At 48.1% G+C, this 20538-nt stretch overlaps 1 protein-coding gene across 1 annotated transcript in view; it reads left to right on the forward strand.

Annotated features, from left to right (window-relative positions):
* Positions 1-18589, forward strand: part of MAP1A (microtubule associated protein 1A) — a 61831-nt gene extending 43242 nt beyond the window's left edge. Inside the window, exons 3-7 of the mRNA XM_074156511.1 lie at positions 4160-4242; positions 4692-4832; positions 6577-15436; positions 17272-17504; positions 18434-18589. Of these exons, the coding sequence (XP_074012612.1) occupies positions 4160-4242; positions 4692-4832; positions 6577-15436; positions 17272-17504; positions 18434-18589 (9473 nt within the window). The remainder of the gene's footprint in view (positions 1-4159; positions 4243-4691; positions 4833-6576; positions 15437-17271; positions 17505-18433) is intronic.
* The last annotated feature ends 1949 nt before the right edge of the window (positions 18590-20538 follow it).

Genomic DNA, 20538 nt, shown 5'->3' on the forward strand with positions numbered 1-20538 from the left:
AACTAAATTGAACAGTCATCGTGATGGCCTGATAAATTCATCGTCAAAAAATGCAAAATCAAGCACACTAGAAAAATTAAACTTTCCAGACTCTTATAAGGGCTCAATTAATAGTGTCATGGCAGAGTGAATTTTGGATGTTGCTGTGAACCCTTAACTGAAGATCTTTTTTTGGTGCAAAGCTTGTGTCGGGTCATGTTGTGATGCATAAAAAAATAGGATGGGGAATAACGGAGAAAATACAATAATGCCCCACTGTGAATCTCCTGTGTTCCTTCTCGTCACATATACTTCTGCTCTTACTCATCCTAATGGCCACAGCAGAGCTAGAAGAGCTTCAGGGCTGGGTGACAAACGTTACAAGGGATGAGGGAATCTCTCCTCCTAAGGAAGGGATGGTGAAGGCTGGGGGCTTCCTGCCGCGGTGGGGACGTGATGGATAGAAACGTTCTCTGGGCGGACACAAGCGCTGTGGTGGCTTCAGTAACCAGAATGTGCCTGAGCGCACAAAGTGAGAAATTCAGCGCTAATGACGTTTACTCCCACGGTTACTGGGGGAGAGATTTCATTTACTGCAGCAGTTTGTGAGTGTGGTCAGAGGGGGCTGGGATCTGTGGTCAGAGCTATGTTCAGGTGTTTGTTCCAGACAAGATGAAGACAGCAGTCTTCAGGAGCCCGAGAAGGATATTCCTCGTACTGGTAAATGGGGGATTTTGCCATTTGCGGTGATATTTCCAGGTGTGCCTTGCACTGTGATGGGGCTCTAGGAAGGACAAATACCTGGCAATGAGCTGAACACGTGCGTTCAGTCACCGTGTCTGCACTGTCGGTCACACCGCCGCTCATTCCTTTGCAAGTAGTTTTTGTCAGTGAGACGGAGGACGCCCCGGTCTGTGTTTAAGTCCTTTGTCTGAGCAGCTGCTGCTGCGGGTCTGCGTGGAGGCGGCAGCCAGCAAAGGGCTGCTCGGACCCGTGAGCCCTGCCATTCAAAGAGACGCCGGGTGAGGGGGGTTCCCGCAGCCCGTCACAGCTCTGTCGCTGCGGGGGTGGCACTGTCCCTGCGCAGGGGTGAGGGGGGCTGGGGCACTCGCCAGGGGGGTCACAGGCTGGGTTCGGGCTCCGTGTTGCCGTCTCACTCGCAGTTGGCAGTTTGGCCTGGAGTTTGTGTGCTCTTCTGCTTTATTCCTGAATTAAGCTGAAGAGCAGGTTTGGGTTTTGGCGTCAGTGCGAGTGCGCGGTGACTCGGTGTCTCTGGAAAGAGCCGGTCTGTGGCTGGGCTCGGTGTCCCCCGGACCAACGCTGGGGAAAGGGGAGCCCCCCATCAGGGGGTCTGGGGGCGGCTCTGCGTCACCGAGCCACAGAATCGCTGAGTCGCGGGTTGGAAGGGGCCTCTTGAGATCATCTGGTCCAGTCCCACCTGCTTGAGCAGGTCCCCAGGACTGTGTCCAACTGGGTTTTGAGTGTCTCCGAGGATGGATACTCCACAACCAATTTGTACAATCTCTTCCAGTGTTTGACCACCCTCACAGTAAAAAAGGTTTTTTCTTGGGTCCAGATAGAATTGTATGTGTCTTAGTTTGTGCCTCTTGTCCTGTCAGTGGACACTATGAGAAGGGAGTCTGATGTCCTCTTCTTCCTGCCCTCCCGTCAGGTATTTATACATATTGATAAGATCCCTCCCCCACCCCAAACCTTCTCTCTGCAGCCTGAACAGTCTCAATGCGCTCAGCCTCGCCTTGTATGAAATTGCTTCGATCCCTTAATCTTCACGGCCCTTTACAGGACTTAGTACTTCACCATCCCTACCTTCCATCTGCCAGCAGCTGCTGGCCCCACAGCTTGAACCCTCCTCTTTCTTTTGAGGGTGAGGGGCAGCCCCCGGGGGGAGAGGATGCGAGCGGAATGCCAACCACCAGCCACGCTTTGTTCCCCAGCCCCGCCGGTGCCGGCTCAGCTGCTTGGGCTGGAACCACCACAGTGGCAGAGAGCAGCAGTGTTGTCGTGCTGTGGGTCCTGCAGGCAGGTTCCTTCCCTGCACAGCCAGCATTGTCCACCCCGCGCTGCCCGGCTGCGGCCCCTGGTCTGGCACTGCCTCCGCAGCCCCCGGAGCATCCCCGGGAGGCTGCCCGAGAGCCCTCCTTTCCCTGGCACGGGGGGAGTCTGCTGTGTCAGTTCTGCACACCAGGCCATGGGGAACGGCTGCCAAAAAGGTCTCTCTGGGAAGTGCAGGTAGAAGCTGAAGCCTGGGAATGGCGTTGTTTGGGTTTCGCTTTGTCCCAGACCTGCTGCTGAAAAATGGGAGCTGATCCCTTCTGTTCTGGACACTCTGAGCAGCGTGTAAGGGGGGGTCCTGCTGTGGGGTCTGAGCAATGCCGAGGTATTGGCAGTGCCTTTACAATCACCATCATCTCGAGGAAGAGTGGGGTTTTGCTTCTTTTGGCTGAGTGTGTGCCCCAGGACACATTCTCCCACCACCACCCCGCGCCCCATGGGCTCACTGGCAGCGTTCCTCTGTGCAGGGGCTTGTCCCAGTCCCACCTCGTACCCCACATCCCACATCAGGCGGCAGAAACGTCACTCAACTCAGTGCAAGCGCTTCCTTTGCACAGCGATGATTTTGTTTTAGTCTGGAGGGGCCATTTTTAGCCCAACTAAAAGAACACAAGTTCAGAAAGCGGCTAGAGATGCAGAGTATAAATAGTTCTGCTGAGAGCTTAGAGCCACTTTCACTGTGGGCTCAAAGTTGCCTTCTGGGCATATCTGTCTGGTTTGTACATAACTGCTGGCAGCCAGAGTAACACATCCCAGTAAACTGAGTTTGAGTAAAGCTGTATTGAATATTGGCCTTTGTCTGACTTCTTTCTTTTTGTGTCCTTCTGGTGTCTTTCTTTGAAATACCAGTTTGATCAAGCTATTTTAAATGGTTGAGATCTGCCGAGAAGGAGAGCTGATGGGAGGTTGTGGAATAGAGAGGGTGGAGAGAACAACGCTGTCAGAGAGCAGCAGTTCTCTGGAAGATGAAAAACAGAAACAGAAATAGATGTCAATTTTCAGTGAAGATCTGTGGTCCTCCAGTCTATATGAGGGGTTAAAGCCTGTGAAAGATTTAAGCCCTATAAATTATACATTCCAACAGTTAAGTTCTAAGTGCCTGGCTTGTAGAGTGGATATAATGCTCAGAGGTAGGTATTTGCAAAGACCAGAATCCAAAAAATTATGTGCTGTCTGCAATGTCAAGGGAAGTGCTGCAGGAAGGTCCTGAACATTGTCCCTCTCCCCGGAGCTGCTTGTCGTGGGTGCACAAGGATGGCTCCAGCCCAGGCTTTCAGGGTGGCAGGCACTCACCTCTGTTCTTCCTAATGAATTCATGCCCAGGCATTATGTCAGTATTTTGCCAAATATCCATGTAATGCCCATGCCAACGTGAGCACCCAAGCTGCTTTTTTGCACTATCAGGCTCTTGCTTGCTGTTCTTTGGCCCTTCCCTTTTTGCCTAAATATCTAGGGAGAGCAGAATCCCGTCTGGGTGCCTCTCTGTGACTCTCACAGGAGGGGGACAGGAGAACAAGCATTCTTACCCTCTTAAGTGGTTCCCATAGCAGCAGTTTACCTCTAGGACTGCAGGTTTGCATTAAAGAAAAATACTTTGTAAGAAAAATAACTTACTAAGAATGACAAGAGATTAGTTATTAGTGCTGCACCACTCTAATGGAGGGTGAGTTGGTACGCACCAGCTGGCTCATACAGCCCTGTGGTGACTAAGGCTTGGGCAACATCCAGAGATACCTCTCTGTGGAAGCTGCAGTGAGGCAGGATACTTCTCTCTGGGGGGATAACTGTTCTGTGCCAGCAGTTCTGGGGCACAGCCGCCGGCACTGGCGGGCAGCCCATTGTGCCTGGTGCTGTGGCGTTCAGAACACTTTGGACCTGAGTTGCAAGTTGTGCTGATCCAGAACTAGGATTTTTTTTCCTTGTTACTGAAAAGAGTTTGCTTTGGTTTATGAGATCCAGGTACTAAATTGGGTCTAGAATGCAAGCTGAAGCCTTGCAATCAAACCCATGCTGAAGTGGAATTTCTGAGGCTAGAACATCTGTAGGCTAGTAGAACATCTGTCCCATCAGCTTCTCCCATCCTGTCTAATCCCTTGCCTCTCCCCAGGCCAAAGAACCCTCCATCACCGGAGTGAGACCCTGGAGACAGTGATCCTGGTAAACCCCAATGTGGACAGCATCGTATCTGAGGTAAGGACCACACGCCAGCGGCTTTTCTGCAGATCATCTCCCCTGCCCTTGCTTGACATAGAGGTCATGATCACCACGCTTTGCACCTTCTGGAGAGCTGGAACGTGCTGCCAGTCAGCAAACAAGGTGGAGGGCTTCTGAACTTCGAGCATTCTAGTTTGGCGAGGGTCTAAATGTGCTGACCTTTTATGTGGCAATGAAACAACAAACATTTTCTCTTAGCATTGGCCTCTTAGCACTTTAATTATGATTTGACGTGGAGCTGTGTCGGGCAGGCAGTAGCATTGGCTTCCCTCTTCAGTGACCTACTCTCTTCTATGTAGAAAATTTACGTTTTGGGTATTTGTGAATAATAGGTAAGTATTGCCTGTCCGTGTGACGGGGTTTCTGGGTGCTGGTGAGGAACGCAGATAACTTTTTGACTGCAACATTCTGTCTTGTGGTAACAGGTCCGCTCACTGGTGTGTGATTCATCAGCCCATAAACTACTGATCTTCTGTGGTCAGAGCTCAGACCAGGAAGGAGACTTGATCCTGCAGACAGGGACCTTCACATACCAGAAGTTTGCAGAGATACTTTCAGACCCAGAGGTGAGTGTGAGCAGGAAGCCAGCATGTCCCCTCCTGGTCACAGGGTGCCTGATAGAGCAATGCGGCCTGCGCTGCTCCTTCAGCTGGCAGATCCGCAGAGGGATGGGCTTGAAATCCAGCAAAACAATTGAACACCATAAATAATTTCTGCTATAGTCCTGAGCATCTTGCTTTAACTCCCTGGCCTAAGTTTTCCAGGGTGGCAGGCATGGGTGATTCCTCCTTTTAAGTGCTCAGCTTGAAATAACCTTCCAGACTGGCTGTGCAGTGGGCAGACACTCAAAATTTTTTCAAGCAGGTCTTAAAATATCTATGGGCACCTTCCAAAAAACAGCTAACAGAGGCCATCATCACCCTAGTATGTGGGAATTTCTCTTCGTTTCACAGTAGGTCCAGGAAGCACAAGCTGTTCACAAGGCTCAGAGTGTTCATTAGGGGTGTGTAAAGATGACAAGGGGATCGCTAAATGCTGATTAAGTAACTACATGATGATTAAACAACTAGAAATGTTGTTATTTAATCGTAGAATTGCAGCATCATTCAGGTTGGAAGGGCACTTGAGAGGTCTGCAGCCCAACCTGCTGCATAGAGCAGGGGCAGGACTGAATTTAGACAAGATTTCAGGGCTTTGTCCAGTGAGAGCTTGAAAACCTTATAGGGCCTCTGAACCTCTGCTCCAGGGCTTATTATCTTAGCTAGAGGTACTATAGCTTTCCTCAGAGGCTTTAAACTCTCTTTCTATTGCTACTCGTTGCCAATACAGGTAAGCTGCTCCAGTTTTTGATAAGCCCTACTTCCACTGATTGGTGCATGCCAGATGTTTGGAATGTCTCTGTCTGACTGAATGTACAGTTGTTGCAGGAATGGCTGGGTGATATTTTGACAATTGATATCATTGTTGCTATAATTACATCAGCAAATCTGCCCACCTTCATTTATTTTAGGTTGATTGTTCTCATTTATTTCTGGTACGCATTTATTTGGACACTTAACTAGTCAACTAAGGGCTGTCTAAGCAAGAGAATACACTGTAAAGAAGTTACTCATCTCATTCCAGATACTTAGGAAGTCTGAGGTTTAATGCTTCTTTGCTCGGGATGTGTTCAGCATAGCTCTAAGGAGCCTTGGAAATTCTGTCGACCTTAGCTGCACTTATTAATCATGTGGCATGTCCCCAGCCCTGTATGTATATCAGAGATAGAGCCATGACTTTCAAAATAGGGCCCAGGAAAGAAAATGAATCTGAATAGAAAAGAAAGTCCGATGGCACTAAAACTGCACAAAGCGCTCTATGATTGTTCACTAACCAAGGAGCGAGGATAAGCTCAGACAATGATGCTTAGCACTGAAAAGGGTATCTCAGGGTCAGAATTCACAAATCAAAAAGAAACTGCTACTTTTGAGCCCAAGCTGGGGACTGATATCCCAGGTTAAATAGGAAGACTTAAGGAAAGAGGACAAGGTGGTTCCTGCTTTCATTTTCTTTTTTGAGGTCTTGTCACCGTGTGCTCCCAACAGTCAGGAAGCAGAACAGCTCATCAGCATTAGGAATTGTAGAAGAGAGCAGAACATGGCCCCATGCACCTATTTGCAACGAGCTTTTGGACTATTTAATCTATCCCAAGTGTTTCCTGTCTGTAAAGGGCTCATAGTGTCTTCAGTATTTCTGCATTAACTGGCTTTTTTTTTTTTTAAGTGCTGAATTGATCCCTTGACCTTTATTTGTCTGTGCTTGTCTCTTTAGGTCACCCAGATTCTTAGCAACACTGATTCAGATATCAAGGCCTCCCTTACTGTGTCGTGCTTGGGAGAAGGAGACTGGAGCAACCTTGGGCATCCTCGATTTCAGGAAATTATTAATCTGAAACTGAATCCTGATCCAGTTCTGCCAGAAATGGATGGGGTATCTGAATTCGCAGAATATGTCTCTGAGACAGTTGACGTGCCATCTCCATTTGATCTCCTGGAGCCACCCACCTCAGGGGGCTTTTTGAAGCTTTCTAAACCCTGCTGCTACATCTTCCCTGGGGGAAGAGGTGATTCTGCTCTCTTTGCCGTCAATGGGTTTAACATCCTTGTGGATGGTGGCTCCGAGAGGAAATCTTGCTTCTGGAAGCTGGTAAGGCACCTGGATAGGATTGACTCAATCCTGCTGACCCACATTGGTGCAGACAACCTACCTGGCATCAATGGGCTGCTGCAGAGGAAAGTTGCTGAGCAAGAGGAGGAACAGTCCCAGGGCTCTACCAACTACAGTGACTGGATGAAGAACCTAATTTCTCCTGAGCTAGGTGTGGTTTTTTTTAATGTTCCTGAAAAACTGAAGATGCCTGAATCATCCATGAAAGTAAAGAGGAGCATCGAAGAAGCCTGTCTGACACTGCAGTATCTCAACAGACTGGGCATTAAATCAGAGCCTCTCTACAGGGTGGTGAGCAGCACCATTGAACCTATCACCCTTTTCCACAAGATGGGAGTGGGTAAGCTGGACATGTATATACTGAATCCTGTCAAGGACAGTAAAGAAATGCAGTTTCTAATGCAGAAATGGGCTGGTAATAGTAAAGCAAAGACTGGCATAATTCTCGCAAGTGGAAAAGAAGGTGAAATTTCTGTTCCCTATCTCACATCCATCACAGCCCTAGTGGTGTGGCTTCCAGCCAGCCCAACAGAGAAAATTGTAAGGGTTTTGTTTCCTGGAAATGCTCCCCAAAATAAGATACTGGAAGGTCTTGAGAAACTCAAGCACCTGGATTTTCTGAGGTACCCAGTGGCTACTCAGAAAGATATCACTTCTGGCATACCTCCACCTGTGCTGAAGCAGACCAAAATTAAACAGAGAACTGACAGTAAAGAGAGTCTTAAGTCTTCCCCCAAGCCATCTGTGACAAAGCAAGCTAAGAAAGAAGAGGCAGTTGAGGAGGGGATTAAGGAGGTAAAACCAGAAGTCATAAAGGATGCTAAAACTGAGAAAAAGGTTAAAGAACACTCAGAGAAAATTCCTGAGAAACCTGCTAAACATGAAAAGATAAAGACAGAAACAAGTGATGCTCTCAAAGCTGAGAAAAGAAAATTAGCAAAAGACAAGGTTGGAAAAAAGCATCTCAAAGAGAAAGTATCCAAACTGGAAGAGAAGAAAGACAAAGAAAAGAAAGAGATTAAGAAGGAGAAAAAGGACTTAAAAAAAGATGATGGAAAGAAAGAGGAAAAAAAAGATTCAAAGAAAGAGGATAAAAAGAAAGAAACCAAACCAGAGCCCAAAAAAATTTCTAAACCAGACTTAAAACCATTTACCCCAGAAGTAAGGAAAACATTATACAAGGCAAAAGTTCCAGGCAGACTCAAAACTGAGAAGGTCAAAGTCAAACCTGAAAAGGAAGTCTCTGCTGACCTGAAGACATCACCAACGGAGAAGGCATCTGTACAGGTGGAGCCAGGAGAGGCTTCCATAGCTGACCAGAGGTTAGTCCTGTCTTCACCAGAAGATCTTACAAAAGACTTTGAGGAACTGAAGCATGAGGAGAAAGAGGCCTTGCAGGTGACTCAAGAAATGTCTGATATTGAGGTTAGTGATAGGATTATGAGAGTAACTGAAAGAGAGATAAAAGAGTCTGCTGACATGATTGCTCAGAGTTGCACTGAAGAGGATCTGATTTTGAAAACAAACATTCCTGATCAGGGAATAACTACTACTGATGTGGAAAAAGAATCACCAGCAGAGGAAAAGGCAGTCCGTCAGCTAGAACTGAGAGCAGGTCATGCTGAAAAAATAGAGGATGAAAGAACAACAATAGATGAAAATCGTGACATGGGATACTGGGAGGGAAAAGCTGAGCAGGACAAGGAAGTTCAGCTGTTTCCAGACAAAGAACAGGTACCATCACAGATAGACCTCTTAGCAAAAGGTGTTCGGTCATCAGCGTTCAGAGAGGATGAAAAGGAGGAAGAGGAGAAAATCTTTTTGGACAGAAAACAGAGGGAAGCAGAAACAAAGACTTCTGAAAAATACATTGAGGGGAGAGAGGCACAGGAAGAGGGTGAGAGGGAAAAGAGAGAGGATGTGATAGAAAAGGCAGAACTGGAAGAAAAGGAAGAACAGCACATGAAGGCAGAGGAGAAGGTGGAAAAAAGTAGAGACTTCTATGAGCTGAATCAGGATGAGAGGGAGGACAAAATATTTGCCACGACAGGAAAGGAAAAAGAATTTGGTGACATGAGTGAGAAAAACAAGTTACTTGGAAAGGACATAGCAAAGGAAGAGTCATATCTGAGCAGTCTGCCAGTCCCACCGGGAGCACCAGCAGAACAAGTTTCATATATCCAAGATGAAACTATCCCAGGCTACTCAGAAACAGAGCAGACCATTTCTGATGAAGAAATACATGATGAACAGGAAGAGAGGATCCCACACTTGAAGTATGATGTCAATGCCTATGACATTTCTGTTCCTGACCACCCAGGCTCTTTTGAAGCAATACATGGAATACAGGCCATGCCTACAGCTGACCTTTCAGCCAAGGGCTATGCTGGCCAGGAGTCTGAAATCCTGGCATATCCCACAAACATTGTGGCAGCACCTCTAGCTGAGGAGGAACATATATCCTCTGCTACCTCCATTACAGAATGTGATAAGCTCTCATCTTTTGCAACTTCAGTAGCAGAAGATCAATCTGTTGCATCTATAACAGCACCACAAACAGAAGAGACTGGGAAAAGCTCCTTACTTCTAGACACAGTAAACAGCATGCCCTCCTCTCGGACCGAAGCAACCCAAGGTCTCGACTATGTTCCCTCTGCTGGCACAATCTCCCCCACATCATCCTTGGAGGAAGACAAATGTTTTAAATCTCCACCCCCTGAAGATTTCCATGCATTAGCAGAAGGAGAGAGAAAGCTGGAAGGTCAAAAAAAGGATCTTCATGAAGAGGCAGAAGATGAAGAGGAAGAAGAAGATGGAACTCCAAATATTGAAATGCCTGGGAAGCTCAGAGGGCATTACAATGTCCCCATGTTTGCTCATCAAGGAAGTCCTGATAATGTGTTAATCAGTGTTCCCACCGAAGTGATGCAAACTTCTGGTCTGCCATTATCCACTGAAGAAACACCATTTTCCCAGGCTGACTCTGCAGAGGCTGAAGAACGATGCATGAGTCCTGATGATAGTACAGTCAAAATGGCCTCTCCCACCCCATCTGGCCCCACTAGTGCAGGACACACACCTTTCCACCAGTCTCCAGTGGAGGAAAAACTAGAAACAGTAGATTCAGATCTATTTGAAAAACAAACAGATGCTGCTGCCAAGAAATTGGAAGGCCAAACCTCTGTTGTGGTGAAGGGAGCCAAGGGTGAACCCCTCAAAGATGAGGCATCTGCAGCTAAATACAGAGATGAAAAACAAGTGCCTGGGCCCGGACAGCACAAGCTGGACTTGGACAGTGACATTCCAGTGCCTCTGGGGAAGGAGGTGCAGGAACCACCGGTGGGGAAGGAGGAGCTGCCCTGGCTCTCCTACCACAAGCAGGACACGGTGGTGATAGGGGAGGAGGAGGAGCGTCCTGTGCTGCCCCATCCCAACAGAGATGTGTTTCTGGAGCCAGAAAAAGAGCAAGGAACTAAAACCATGACAGAAAGTTTAATGGGATTTTCAAAACACTTGTCCTTTGAACCATCCTCTACCACAGAAGCGTCTCCAGGAAGTGTGGAACCTCCACAGTTCACAAGCCAAAGCAAGTCTGAAAGTGACAAATCTTCACAGTTTTCACCAGATGACGCCAAATCACTTTCTTTTACAGAAGAAAGTATTGGTAAAGAAAAATCCTCAGATATTTCTGTTAAGGGAGTGACTACTGAAGAAAGAAAACTGCCATATTTCACAGGAGGCACCCCAGACGAAGAAAAATCTTATCATGTTTCCATTAAAGACATTTCTCCAGAAGAGACCAAATCCATTTCTCTCACTGAGAGTCCCAGCAAGGAAATATCTTCAGACCTTTTTGTTAGAGGAATTTCTCCAGAAGACATCAAATCTCTCAGTTTCACAGAAGAGGTACCTGCAAAAGAAAAAACTATGTCTGACTTTACTTACAAATTCACTTCAGAAGCTGCACAATCCATGGATTTCATAGAGCAGAGCCCACCTACATATGAAAAATCACTGAAAATTTCTGCCAAAGAACTCACAAAAGAAGTGTCAAAATCTTTTCCTTGCCCAGAAAGTAGCCCAGTTAAAGACACGTCACCCAGAGATACTTCAAGTGAAGAAATGTCTCCAGATGACAGCAGTTTATTTTCTGCAGCAGAAAAGGGCTCATTTAGGGGAAGAACTGCAGACTTGGACTCTCGGGAAGTCTCTCCAGATGCAAAGGGCTTACACTTTACTGAATCTAGCCCAACTGAGGATAAAACGTCTTCACACATTTCTGCTGAAGGTGTAAAATCGTGCAGGTTCAAGGAAGCTCAAGAAGAAAAATCTCCAGAAATGGAAGACTTTTACATGAAAGATTTAAGTTGTGAGAAGAAAGTGTGGTTTCCAGAAGAGGTAGAGGAGATCCCTGTTCAGGGAAGGCGGCAGAGATATGATAAAGAGAGAGAGAGCACATTCTTGGACGAGGTACCAGAATATGAAACAAAACCCCTTCCCAAAGTGGGGGAGGAGGAGACCCTGTCTCCTGCGGCGCCTGGCAGTCACACCTGGAGAGGAACAGAAAGTGAAGCATGGGGCTCTGCATATGGGTATCTTCAGGAAGGAAGAGAGACTGAGAGAGGAGGTCGATTACCCAGTGAGGAGGATGAGGATCTCCATCATGCTGAAGACAAACCTGTGCTACTGCAAGCAGAATGTTTAAAGATGGAATCGTGTTATTACAAAGAAGACACACAGAAGAGTGCCAAAGCTACATCAGAAACAAAGAAAGGAGAAATAGTTCCTGCTGACATCACTCTCCCAGAAAGCACACAAATGGAAAGTTCTCCTCTGTCTTCTCGATATGTCTCTGGTGAGGAAAATCAGGCCGAAGCATTAACTGGAAACAAAGAAAGGCAAGAATTGCTGTTGACATCTAAACAAGATTACTCCTACTTAGATGATGAGGAGAAAGCTGTCTTAGATATCTATGCAAAGTCACTAGACCAAGCACTGACGGCATCTCCCCTGTCTGTAACAGCTGCTGCTCTGGAAAGGGAGATGGACACACCACCAGAAAGAGAAAGGACTTACAAGCTAGATCAGTGCAAGCCACCTTTATGGGAAGAAGTCCCATCGAAGGACACAGAGAAGAAATCAGACGTCAGTGGTTTGTATCAGGAAATAGACTACAAATACAGGTCAGACAGAGAGCAAGAGGGTGACTGCAAATCCAGTGAGGGTCTTTATGACTCTACAGGAAGGAAAGAGCAGACGGCAGCAGCATCTGCCCTGTTGCAATCTACAAGACCAGCAGAACATACAGCAGCATCCCCAGAAGAAAGCACTGTGGTGTCAGGGCAACCTCCACACTCCCCTCTAGGACTAGGCCCTTGTCAGAAAAGCAGTGCTGCCATGGGCCACGCCGAGGCTGTCGGTTCTGCCAGCCAAGCGGCATTTCCTGCAGAGACCCATTCCAGGAGCTCTCCTGAGCCTTATTCCTATGAGGAAGGGGTCTGCAGATCCAGAGGCGATGACAGTTCTCCCAGACAAGAGCAAGAAGAAAGAGAACCAACTCCCTACCCCGATGAAAGAAGTTTCAAGTATGCTGACATCTATGAGAAGATAATTGTGTCTGGAGCCGGACCCTCCCCCTTCACACCCAAGGGTGCAGACAGCCCAGGTCACACCGACCGGGTTCCAGCAACAGCACTGATCTCTCAAAAAGATCAACTTTTTCACGTCTCTGCAAAGGAAGAAGAGTCCTGCCTTTATACTTCTGCTGAGAAGGAGCTGTCGTCGCCAGCATCCCCTAAAGACAAAGCAGATTCAGCCTTTGACTACACAGACATCCACGAAAGATACTCACCCTTGTCTGAAACAGATAAGCCTCAGATATCCGAAGGACAGGAAAAACTGAAGGTGTCTGCTGCTTTGCCACGAGAACTGGATTCTGAACTGCACCCGTCATCCACAAGCACAGCATTTGCCTCTCCCACAGACATGACTGACACGTTTTACCAAGAAAAATCAGCTGCGTATGTTGATGCTGCTTGTGCAGATGAGAACATAATTTTGTCTCGCCAGGAGCAGGTATCGCTGTCCCTGAAATCTGAAAGCCCAAATCCCAAAGATACATACTATGAGAAAGCAGGTCGAGGGGAAGAAAGCATGAGCGACTCAGAGTTAGAAAAAGGCGCTAAGGAGAAATCTGAAAAGGAGTCTAAACTGCACAGCCCTGTTGAAGCCGCAGGTGCAGTCTATGCACACATCTCAGCAATGGACAAGTTCCACGTACCAGAACCCCTTCTGCAAAGCAAGCCTCAGGAGTCCATTTCACCCAGTTCTACTGCTTCGTCCCCTTCTGATCTGGGGTGGAAAGAGGAATACGAAAGTAGGAAAACTGCGTCAGCCGCTCTTGTGGGGACATATGTTCCTGGTTACGGTGAGCTGCCAGACATGGGCAGAGATGAGCAGCCTCCAGAAATGTGCCATTTAAGACATGATTCTTTGGAAAAGAGAGAGGTTGCTGAAAAATCCACAAAGGAATCCCATTTCTGTCTAACAGATTGTCCAAGTGCAGCGGTGGTCTCAGAGTGCCAAGATCAAGCCACATACTTGAAATCTGCTTCTGGAAATCAGAAAGAGGGATACGGAAAGGGCCCAACAGTGGAGGGCAGAGGGTTGGAGAGCTCTTCTGGATTTGAATGCTCCCTGCTAGGAAAGAGTGAAACATCCAGTATGTTCAGATATGAGCAAACCTCAGCAAGCCATTTAGGGACTATCTCTCTTCCTTTAAAAGTTCCTTGTGCTTTGCCCTCAGACCAGGGGAAGAAAGATGAGTACTTGGAGGTTTCTGAGAAAATCAGCAGCCTTGACTCAGCCTTTACTAAATTCTCACCGCTGAGTCCATATGAAGAAGACAAGCTGTTCCCCAAAGCTGTGGAAAGAGAGTCTGTGCCCCAACAGCAGCTGAAAGATGACTCTTCCAGCCTGTCAGAGGAACCTTCATCTGAAGCTACCACTCCTGTCATACAAACTACAGCAGAAAGTTTCTACTCCCATATGCTTTCCACATGCACAGGTACAGGAGCAGAACCAGGTACCAGGAGTCTTTGGGATGTGTCTCCACAGATTCCAGATAATGCTGTGAAAACACATACAGCTGAAACCAAAGACTTTGCATTTGCTGAAGAACATGGTTCTCCATTCATAAGTGGCATGGGTGACAGCATTTTGCCATGCAGGAAAGAGAGACAGAGTTCACAGCCCACACCATTCTCCACAGAGAAACAGCAGCAACCCTGTGTGAGCAGTCCGGAGCAGAAGGCACCATTTGCAGAACAGCTGATGACACTGACATCTCTCCCTGATGTGTTGACATCATTTCCTCATCATCAGCATGAAGATGAAACCACAGCGAATGGTCCAACAGAGGTGAGCACCAGTCTGCAAGCTTTCCAAAGTACATACCATGCAGCAGAGGCAAAAGATGAAAAACCATGTCCTGATTCTGACAGCGGTTTTTCTCCATGCATGGGCAAACAGGACACAGAGAGGCAGAGCCGTCCTTCCTCTCTGATGTCCCCTGAACACAGTTTCCAGCCCTTTTTCCCAGATGTGCAGAGGGGTGGGAAAACAGAGGACCACGGAGACGCTTCCCATGAGATGGAGCCACATTTAGGAGGCAGTTTTGATTGCGGACAGAAATTTTCCTCATGTGAATACAAGCACAGGAAGGGAGAGCTCTCTCCCTCATTCATCAACCCGAGCCCTCATGAGCTCTCTGAAGACAGTGACCTCTCACAAGAGGATGGTCATCCTTCAGTGCAAGGAAGACCATCCCACACTGGTAGTAGCCCCATGCAAAGTGCCACAGTGGAGGAAACCCCTCCAACATCCGTGAGTGATTCTGGAACCTCCCAGTCAGACTCAGATGTCCCGCCTGAGACAGAAGAATGTCCGTCCATCACAGCAGATGCCAACATGGACTCGGATGAAGATGCCGATTTCCTGCCAGTGGACAAAGCTGTTGGGAATGCTCATCATGCCAGTTCTAGGTCCAGCCATGATCCTCAGCCTGTTCCAATGGTAGATCCCCATCCCCATCCTCCTCATCCTGATGTCTGCATGGTGGACCCTGATATGTTAGTAAATGAGCAAAGCGTGAGCAGAACTGATAAAATTTCCAAGAAAGACATAAAAGAAAAGAACAAAGGTGTGAGGAAGCCTTTGAGCAAACCCAAATCTTCCTCGCCTGCCCGGAAATTAGATGTGAAAGGGAAACGATCACCCACTCCTGTGAAACAGCCATCGGACAAATCTCCAAAATCTGTTACTGCTAAAAAAGAAAGAGATGGAGGAGAGAAGCCCAAACCACGTAGTGCGCTGGTGCAGCCTCCTCACACAGAGGATGAGTTATCTCGGAGTAGTCACAGCAACCCTGGCAAGAGCCTTGTTAATGGCATCAAAACAAACGCTGGTAAGAAATTCTTCCTTAAGCAAGTGTTTTCTCTTTAGATTCCACAGAGAGAAGAAGCACTGGGTTAAATGTAGCAGACCAGAGAATAGGACTTTCCAGTCAGGCATAAAAAGTTATAAGCAGTGATAAGGTAGAGAGGTTGCCGCAGAAATCACTTTAAAATATCAAAGCCTCGAGGAAAACTCTCAGTCTCTGTAGAGCCGAGTGCAACCACCTCTGAAGAGAGACAGACCTGTGAGACCTCATTCGGAACTTTCTAGGCCAAGATTCAGTGCCACCAAGGGGCTACATCTGTGGAGGGGCAATAGGTATTTAGAGGTGGGTGCTGTCAAAGAAGTGCCAGCAATTGAAGGACAAAATACGTGTGTGTTTTAAAAAGAGTTGGCAACCTCTCAGCCTGTGAGCAGGGTGAGTGCATGGCACTGGACTGAGCGAAAGCTGTCGTTTAGAACAGCAGGACACTGCCGTGGTCAGACATGTCCTTTCCTCTGAAATGTTAAGCAGAGATGGAACGGGAACAGCTCCCACATCTGAGCACCACACACAGGGTGGTCTGACTGTGGGAAACGATGTCCTTCTCTTCTTCCCAAATAAAGGTGTGAGAGAGGGACTCAGCCTCCAGCGTGTGCACAGCCCATGGCCTCTTGCTAAGTGTTCACACAGGGACCGGTGCTCTGCTGGCAGCCTCCCAGATGGTATCAGCGGTAGCTGTACAGTAGTGCATCATCACCATGTCTGTGCCGAAGCCCAGAATGCTGGGCATGTCACTGACACAGAGCAAATACCGATCCTTTGCTCCATATCACTGATGCCGTGCGAAAGACAGGACCAGCAGGTGGGTAGTGCCAGGGAGAATGGTGAGAACTGGAACACGGCTGGTATGCTGTGGTCTCAGCAGGCGTGTGGCAAAGGCAGGGGGTTTAGGAGAAGCGGGGGAAGGTTTGCAGAGGTGAGAGTGAGGACAAAGGTAGAGGTGTGTGGAGTAGTGCTGTGACCTGCCCAAATCAGAGTTGGGATGAGCGCTCGACATCCATGAGACTGGCTGAGCCAGGTAGGGATTTTTTGTTTGCGTAGCAGCTGGGCAGCACGGGTTGTCCATGCTAGTAGTGGCTTTTTGCTCACAAAAGAGACTACTCAGAGATAGCATAGGTAAGGGAACAGGATGGAGGCCTCTGTGATTCCACAGGGAGCAAAAGGGAGAGAAGGGACAGTCCTAGAGCTGTGTATGTGTGTGTGTGTATATATATATGCCTATGTATTGCTGAGTATAACAATGCTTGTTTGACCATCTCTCATCTCATAAATGTAAGCAGCAGCAAATGAAGAAAAGAGGTACAAAAGGTTGATAAGAAGGAGCAATAGAGTTCTTAGAATAGCAGCAATTCACAGGCATGGCAGAAAGCCAGGATGGAGCTTCCAGAAAGACTACTGTAATACCCTAAGATAGCATATAAAGGCCATTAGAACAGGTTTCTTTAGCAAATGGAGGTTATTAAACAACAAAAGTAAGAATTAAATATTGATTGGAATGACAACTCTGCAAAAGCTAATAATGGAAATTTCCGATTCCCTTCCCCAGGAAAGGCTGCTGAGCCTAAAGCCTTCCAGTCCCTCCCCAAAGAACAGGAGAATTCCCTTTTTCTCCCAAAAGCTGTGACAGCCCTGGCCCAGAAGTCCACCTGGGTCACCTCTGAGCAGCAGAGCCTGGATAAATCTTAACTTGTTGCTGCAGCTGCAGGGAAAAACCTTTCTGAAATCCAGGTCCTTCAGTATTAATTTGAGTGTTTGTCCTTTCCAGAGGGTTTTGGTAGCCACTGTTTTCTTTCTTTCCAAAGCTTCCAACAGTCCTAAGAGCAGCTTGCCTGTGCCCATGGGTCCACCTGTCTATGTAGACTTGGCATACATCCCCAACCATTGCAGCGGAAAGAACACGGATCCGGAGTTCTTCAAGCGTGTTCGAGCATCGTATTATGTTGTGAGTGGGAATGACGCAGCCAACGGAGAACCAAGCCGTGCAGTACTGGATGCGCTTCTGGAAGGGAAGTCTCAGTGGGGGGAGAACCTGCAGGTAGGTCATGGAAGTGGCCAGGAGTGTGTGTGATGCTCCTTGTGTCACAAGTGCTGGGGAGAAGGTGTGTGTCAAACACGCCCGGAGGGAGTGCACTAAGAGGAAGCAAATGGTACTGGGCATGTCCTGGTCTGCAGTCTTAGAAGGGTAACTGCTTGTACCCATGAGGAGGACACCTGCAAAATGGTGTGAGTGGAAGCAGGTATGTCCTCCTTTCCACATCCTTCTGAGGGGAGGAAGCTTTCAGAGATCGTACAGTCCTCCTCATCTGCTGCAGGACAAGCCTGTCCTCAAGCAAAAACAAGCACCATCACAGTCTGAATTTTCGTCACAGTGTCGCACACCCAGTGGTGTTTGTTGCCAGCCTTGCTTGCTGAAGATCTGATAGCAACTTTTTATTACTGCTTTTAAACCAGTGTTCTTACACACAGTTCTTGCAGGACATCCTGGGGGGGCACTCTTTCTGAAGACAGGTACAGGAAAGTGCGTATGATCCTTCAGATGAAGCAGCCTCAGATTTCAAGGTCCCTGAGTTGCACATTGGGTCAGTAGTCACATCAAGTCTAATATCAGGCCATTAAGAATGACACTCTCAGCATTGTTCCTTTTCACAGTGAGGGATCTTTCTGCGGCTGTTTCTGGAGTTCCACATAGAGATGCTCTCCCCTGCGCTGCAGCCATTTCCATCACTGTGCTGTTAGTGCTGCCAGTCGCAGCCAGCTCAGAGTGCCGTTGTGCTGGTACTGCATAAAATAAAGCACCAGCTCTGCCTTAGAGTACCTGACATCTGAAAGACATTAAATAGAACAAGCAGTACCAAGGGTACAGTGTTCCAAAATTAATGGGCAATTTTAGCCTCAGCTCCTATGGGCATTGTTTGTCGGTGCAGTTGTTCTCAGACAATCATCACTGCTGCTTTCTTTTCCCAGGTGACATTGATCCCAACACACGATACTGAGGTGACACGCGAATGGTACCAACAGACCCATGAGAAACAGCAGGAGCTAAACATCATGGTACTGGCGAGCAGCAGCACTGTTGTGATGCAGGATGAATCTTTTCCAGCCTGTAAGATCGAATTCTAAGTCTCCCACACTTTGCGTTCATCCATTGACTCTCCAATCACCGATGCGACATCAGAGACACCATCTAATCACGGTCCAGTTCTTCTCTGGTTTAGTCCTCTACATGGTTCCCATTTGTCAGGCAATCGGGTATCCATCTAGCTCAGCACTGGATGCCATGAGAAAGAAGTGCAGGGCTCTGTAATATTCTGGACTGAGCTAAGAGTTTGTGCAAGAGCAGTTGCAGGCCAGGGGCTCTTTCACTTTCCCTGCTTTATTCTGCTGCCTGTACAGTTTCTGTAGACTATCTTGGCTGCCTTGCTGCTGTGAGAGCTTGTTCTACTCTCTTCCTGGCTGCCTTGCCATTTAACTTGTAGCACCATGAACCTCATCTTTCAGGTGAGGGCTGAAGTGCTGCTGCTGCATGTAGACAGTGCATGGGGGGCAGGGGGGACAGAGAAGAAAACTAATTTGCAAAGAAAATGCACCTAGGAGATGAGGGAAGGTGACACTCTCCAACTGCACCTGACAGTGAAGGTCATTCTTCCATCCGGAACATAGAGGTGGTGTCTGAGTGAGGGAACCTGTACTCCAACTAGGCAGGGCCACCATTTGCCAGCTCGGCAGGTTTCTGGCCCAAGTAGTTGGTTGTGGCATCCTGTGGTACCTGCTCACTGTGCTCAAGGAAATGGGGTGAAGGACACGCTTGTTCGGGGGTGTCGGTGGGAGGGTGCAGCCTGTTTGTTGTTCTTTGCTGCAAAGAGCACGTTCCTAACCCGCTAACCCCAGCTCAGCTTCGCACAGGCTCACCCTGCACATCTGCAGCGTGACAGCCAGAGGCACAGAGGGGCTGTGGCCTGAACAGTCACACAAAAAGAGCATCCAAACGCACAACTACAGCCCCTTAAAGCAGAAGGGCTGAAACAACCCTGGTCGCCGTTGGCCTAAAATGTACGAGAAACCTCCCTGTCCTTGTAAACCAAAGGCTTTCTTGAGGATTGTGGTGAGGCCACTGAGGACCCCGCATGCCATGCTGAGAGGCTGGCATCTGCCGGGGGCTGATGTGTGCCGGCTCTGCAAGCAGCAGGCGTTTCATCGCTGCCTGTAGGCCGGTGGTCCAAGCCTCTTAGCTGTGTTCAAGATTTTTGTTGTCCCCTTAAGTGTTGGGGATGCAGGGAGCAGAACCTGTGGTGTGAGGAGAGAGAGCCCCCTTCCAAAAACACTTGGGGAAAGTAGTTTAGGAAGTGTAGTTGCTCTTAGTTCCTCTCCACCCATGGCAAGGATGCGCGGACTCTTGCTGCCAGTGTGGATGAGGTGCTGTGCATGCCTTGCCGCTGGCAGCCCATGGCGAGCGCACCTATGGTGGGCGCGTGTCCTTGCCCCCTGCCCACCCTGGCAGAGTGTGGTTGTGTGCCCCGAGTGCATCGTTGCCTCTGAACAGTCACCCAGAGCACCCTCGGGGTACAAACCCGCTCCCGCTGTGGGGCTCCCAGCCCCTGCAGGGAGAGCAGCCCCAGAGGGACAGTGCTGGGGGGGCCCCAAGCCTCTGCCACCGCTGAGAGCGCTGCGAGAGCATCCCATCACAAAGATGGCTTTTATCTTTCTGTAAGAGAGAGCAGCAGGAGGGTGTACTCTGGGGAAGGAGAGATGAGATGAAAAGCGGTGCTGCAAGGCTTGACATGCATCTCAAAGGTATTTCCATCTGCTGTCACCCGCGTGCTTGGCCCCCAGCCAAGGTCTGACTCTGTAATAAGCATCCTGGGACCCGGTGTTGTGTTTGCCTGGGACACGTCAGTCTCAGTGCTGGTTTTTTGGCAGCTGACATAAAGAAAATGCTGCTTAGAAACCTGCTCCTAGGACTAAAATGGAGTTTCTAGGGAAATGGTTTATTTTGCATTTAATTTATATATTTATTTTTTGTCATTAAGCTGCATTTTGTGTGGATTTAATATTTTAATTTATACATGTTA

Source organism: Numenius arquata, chromosome 11 (assembly GCF_964106895.1).
Source record: "Numenius arquata chromosome 11, bNumArq3.hap1.1, whole genome shotgun sequence".
NCBI classification, from domain to species: Eukaryota; Metazoa; Chordata; class Aves; order Charadriiformes; family Scolopacidae; genus Numenius; species Numenius arquata.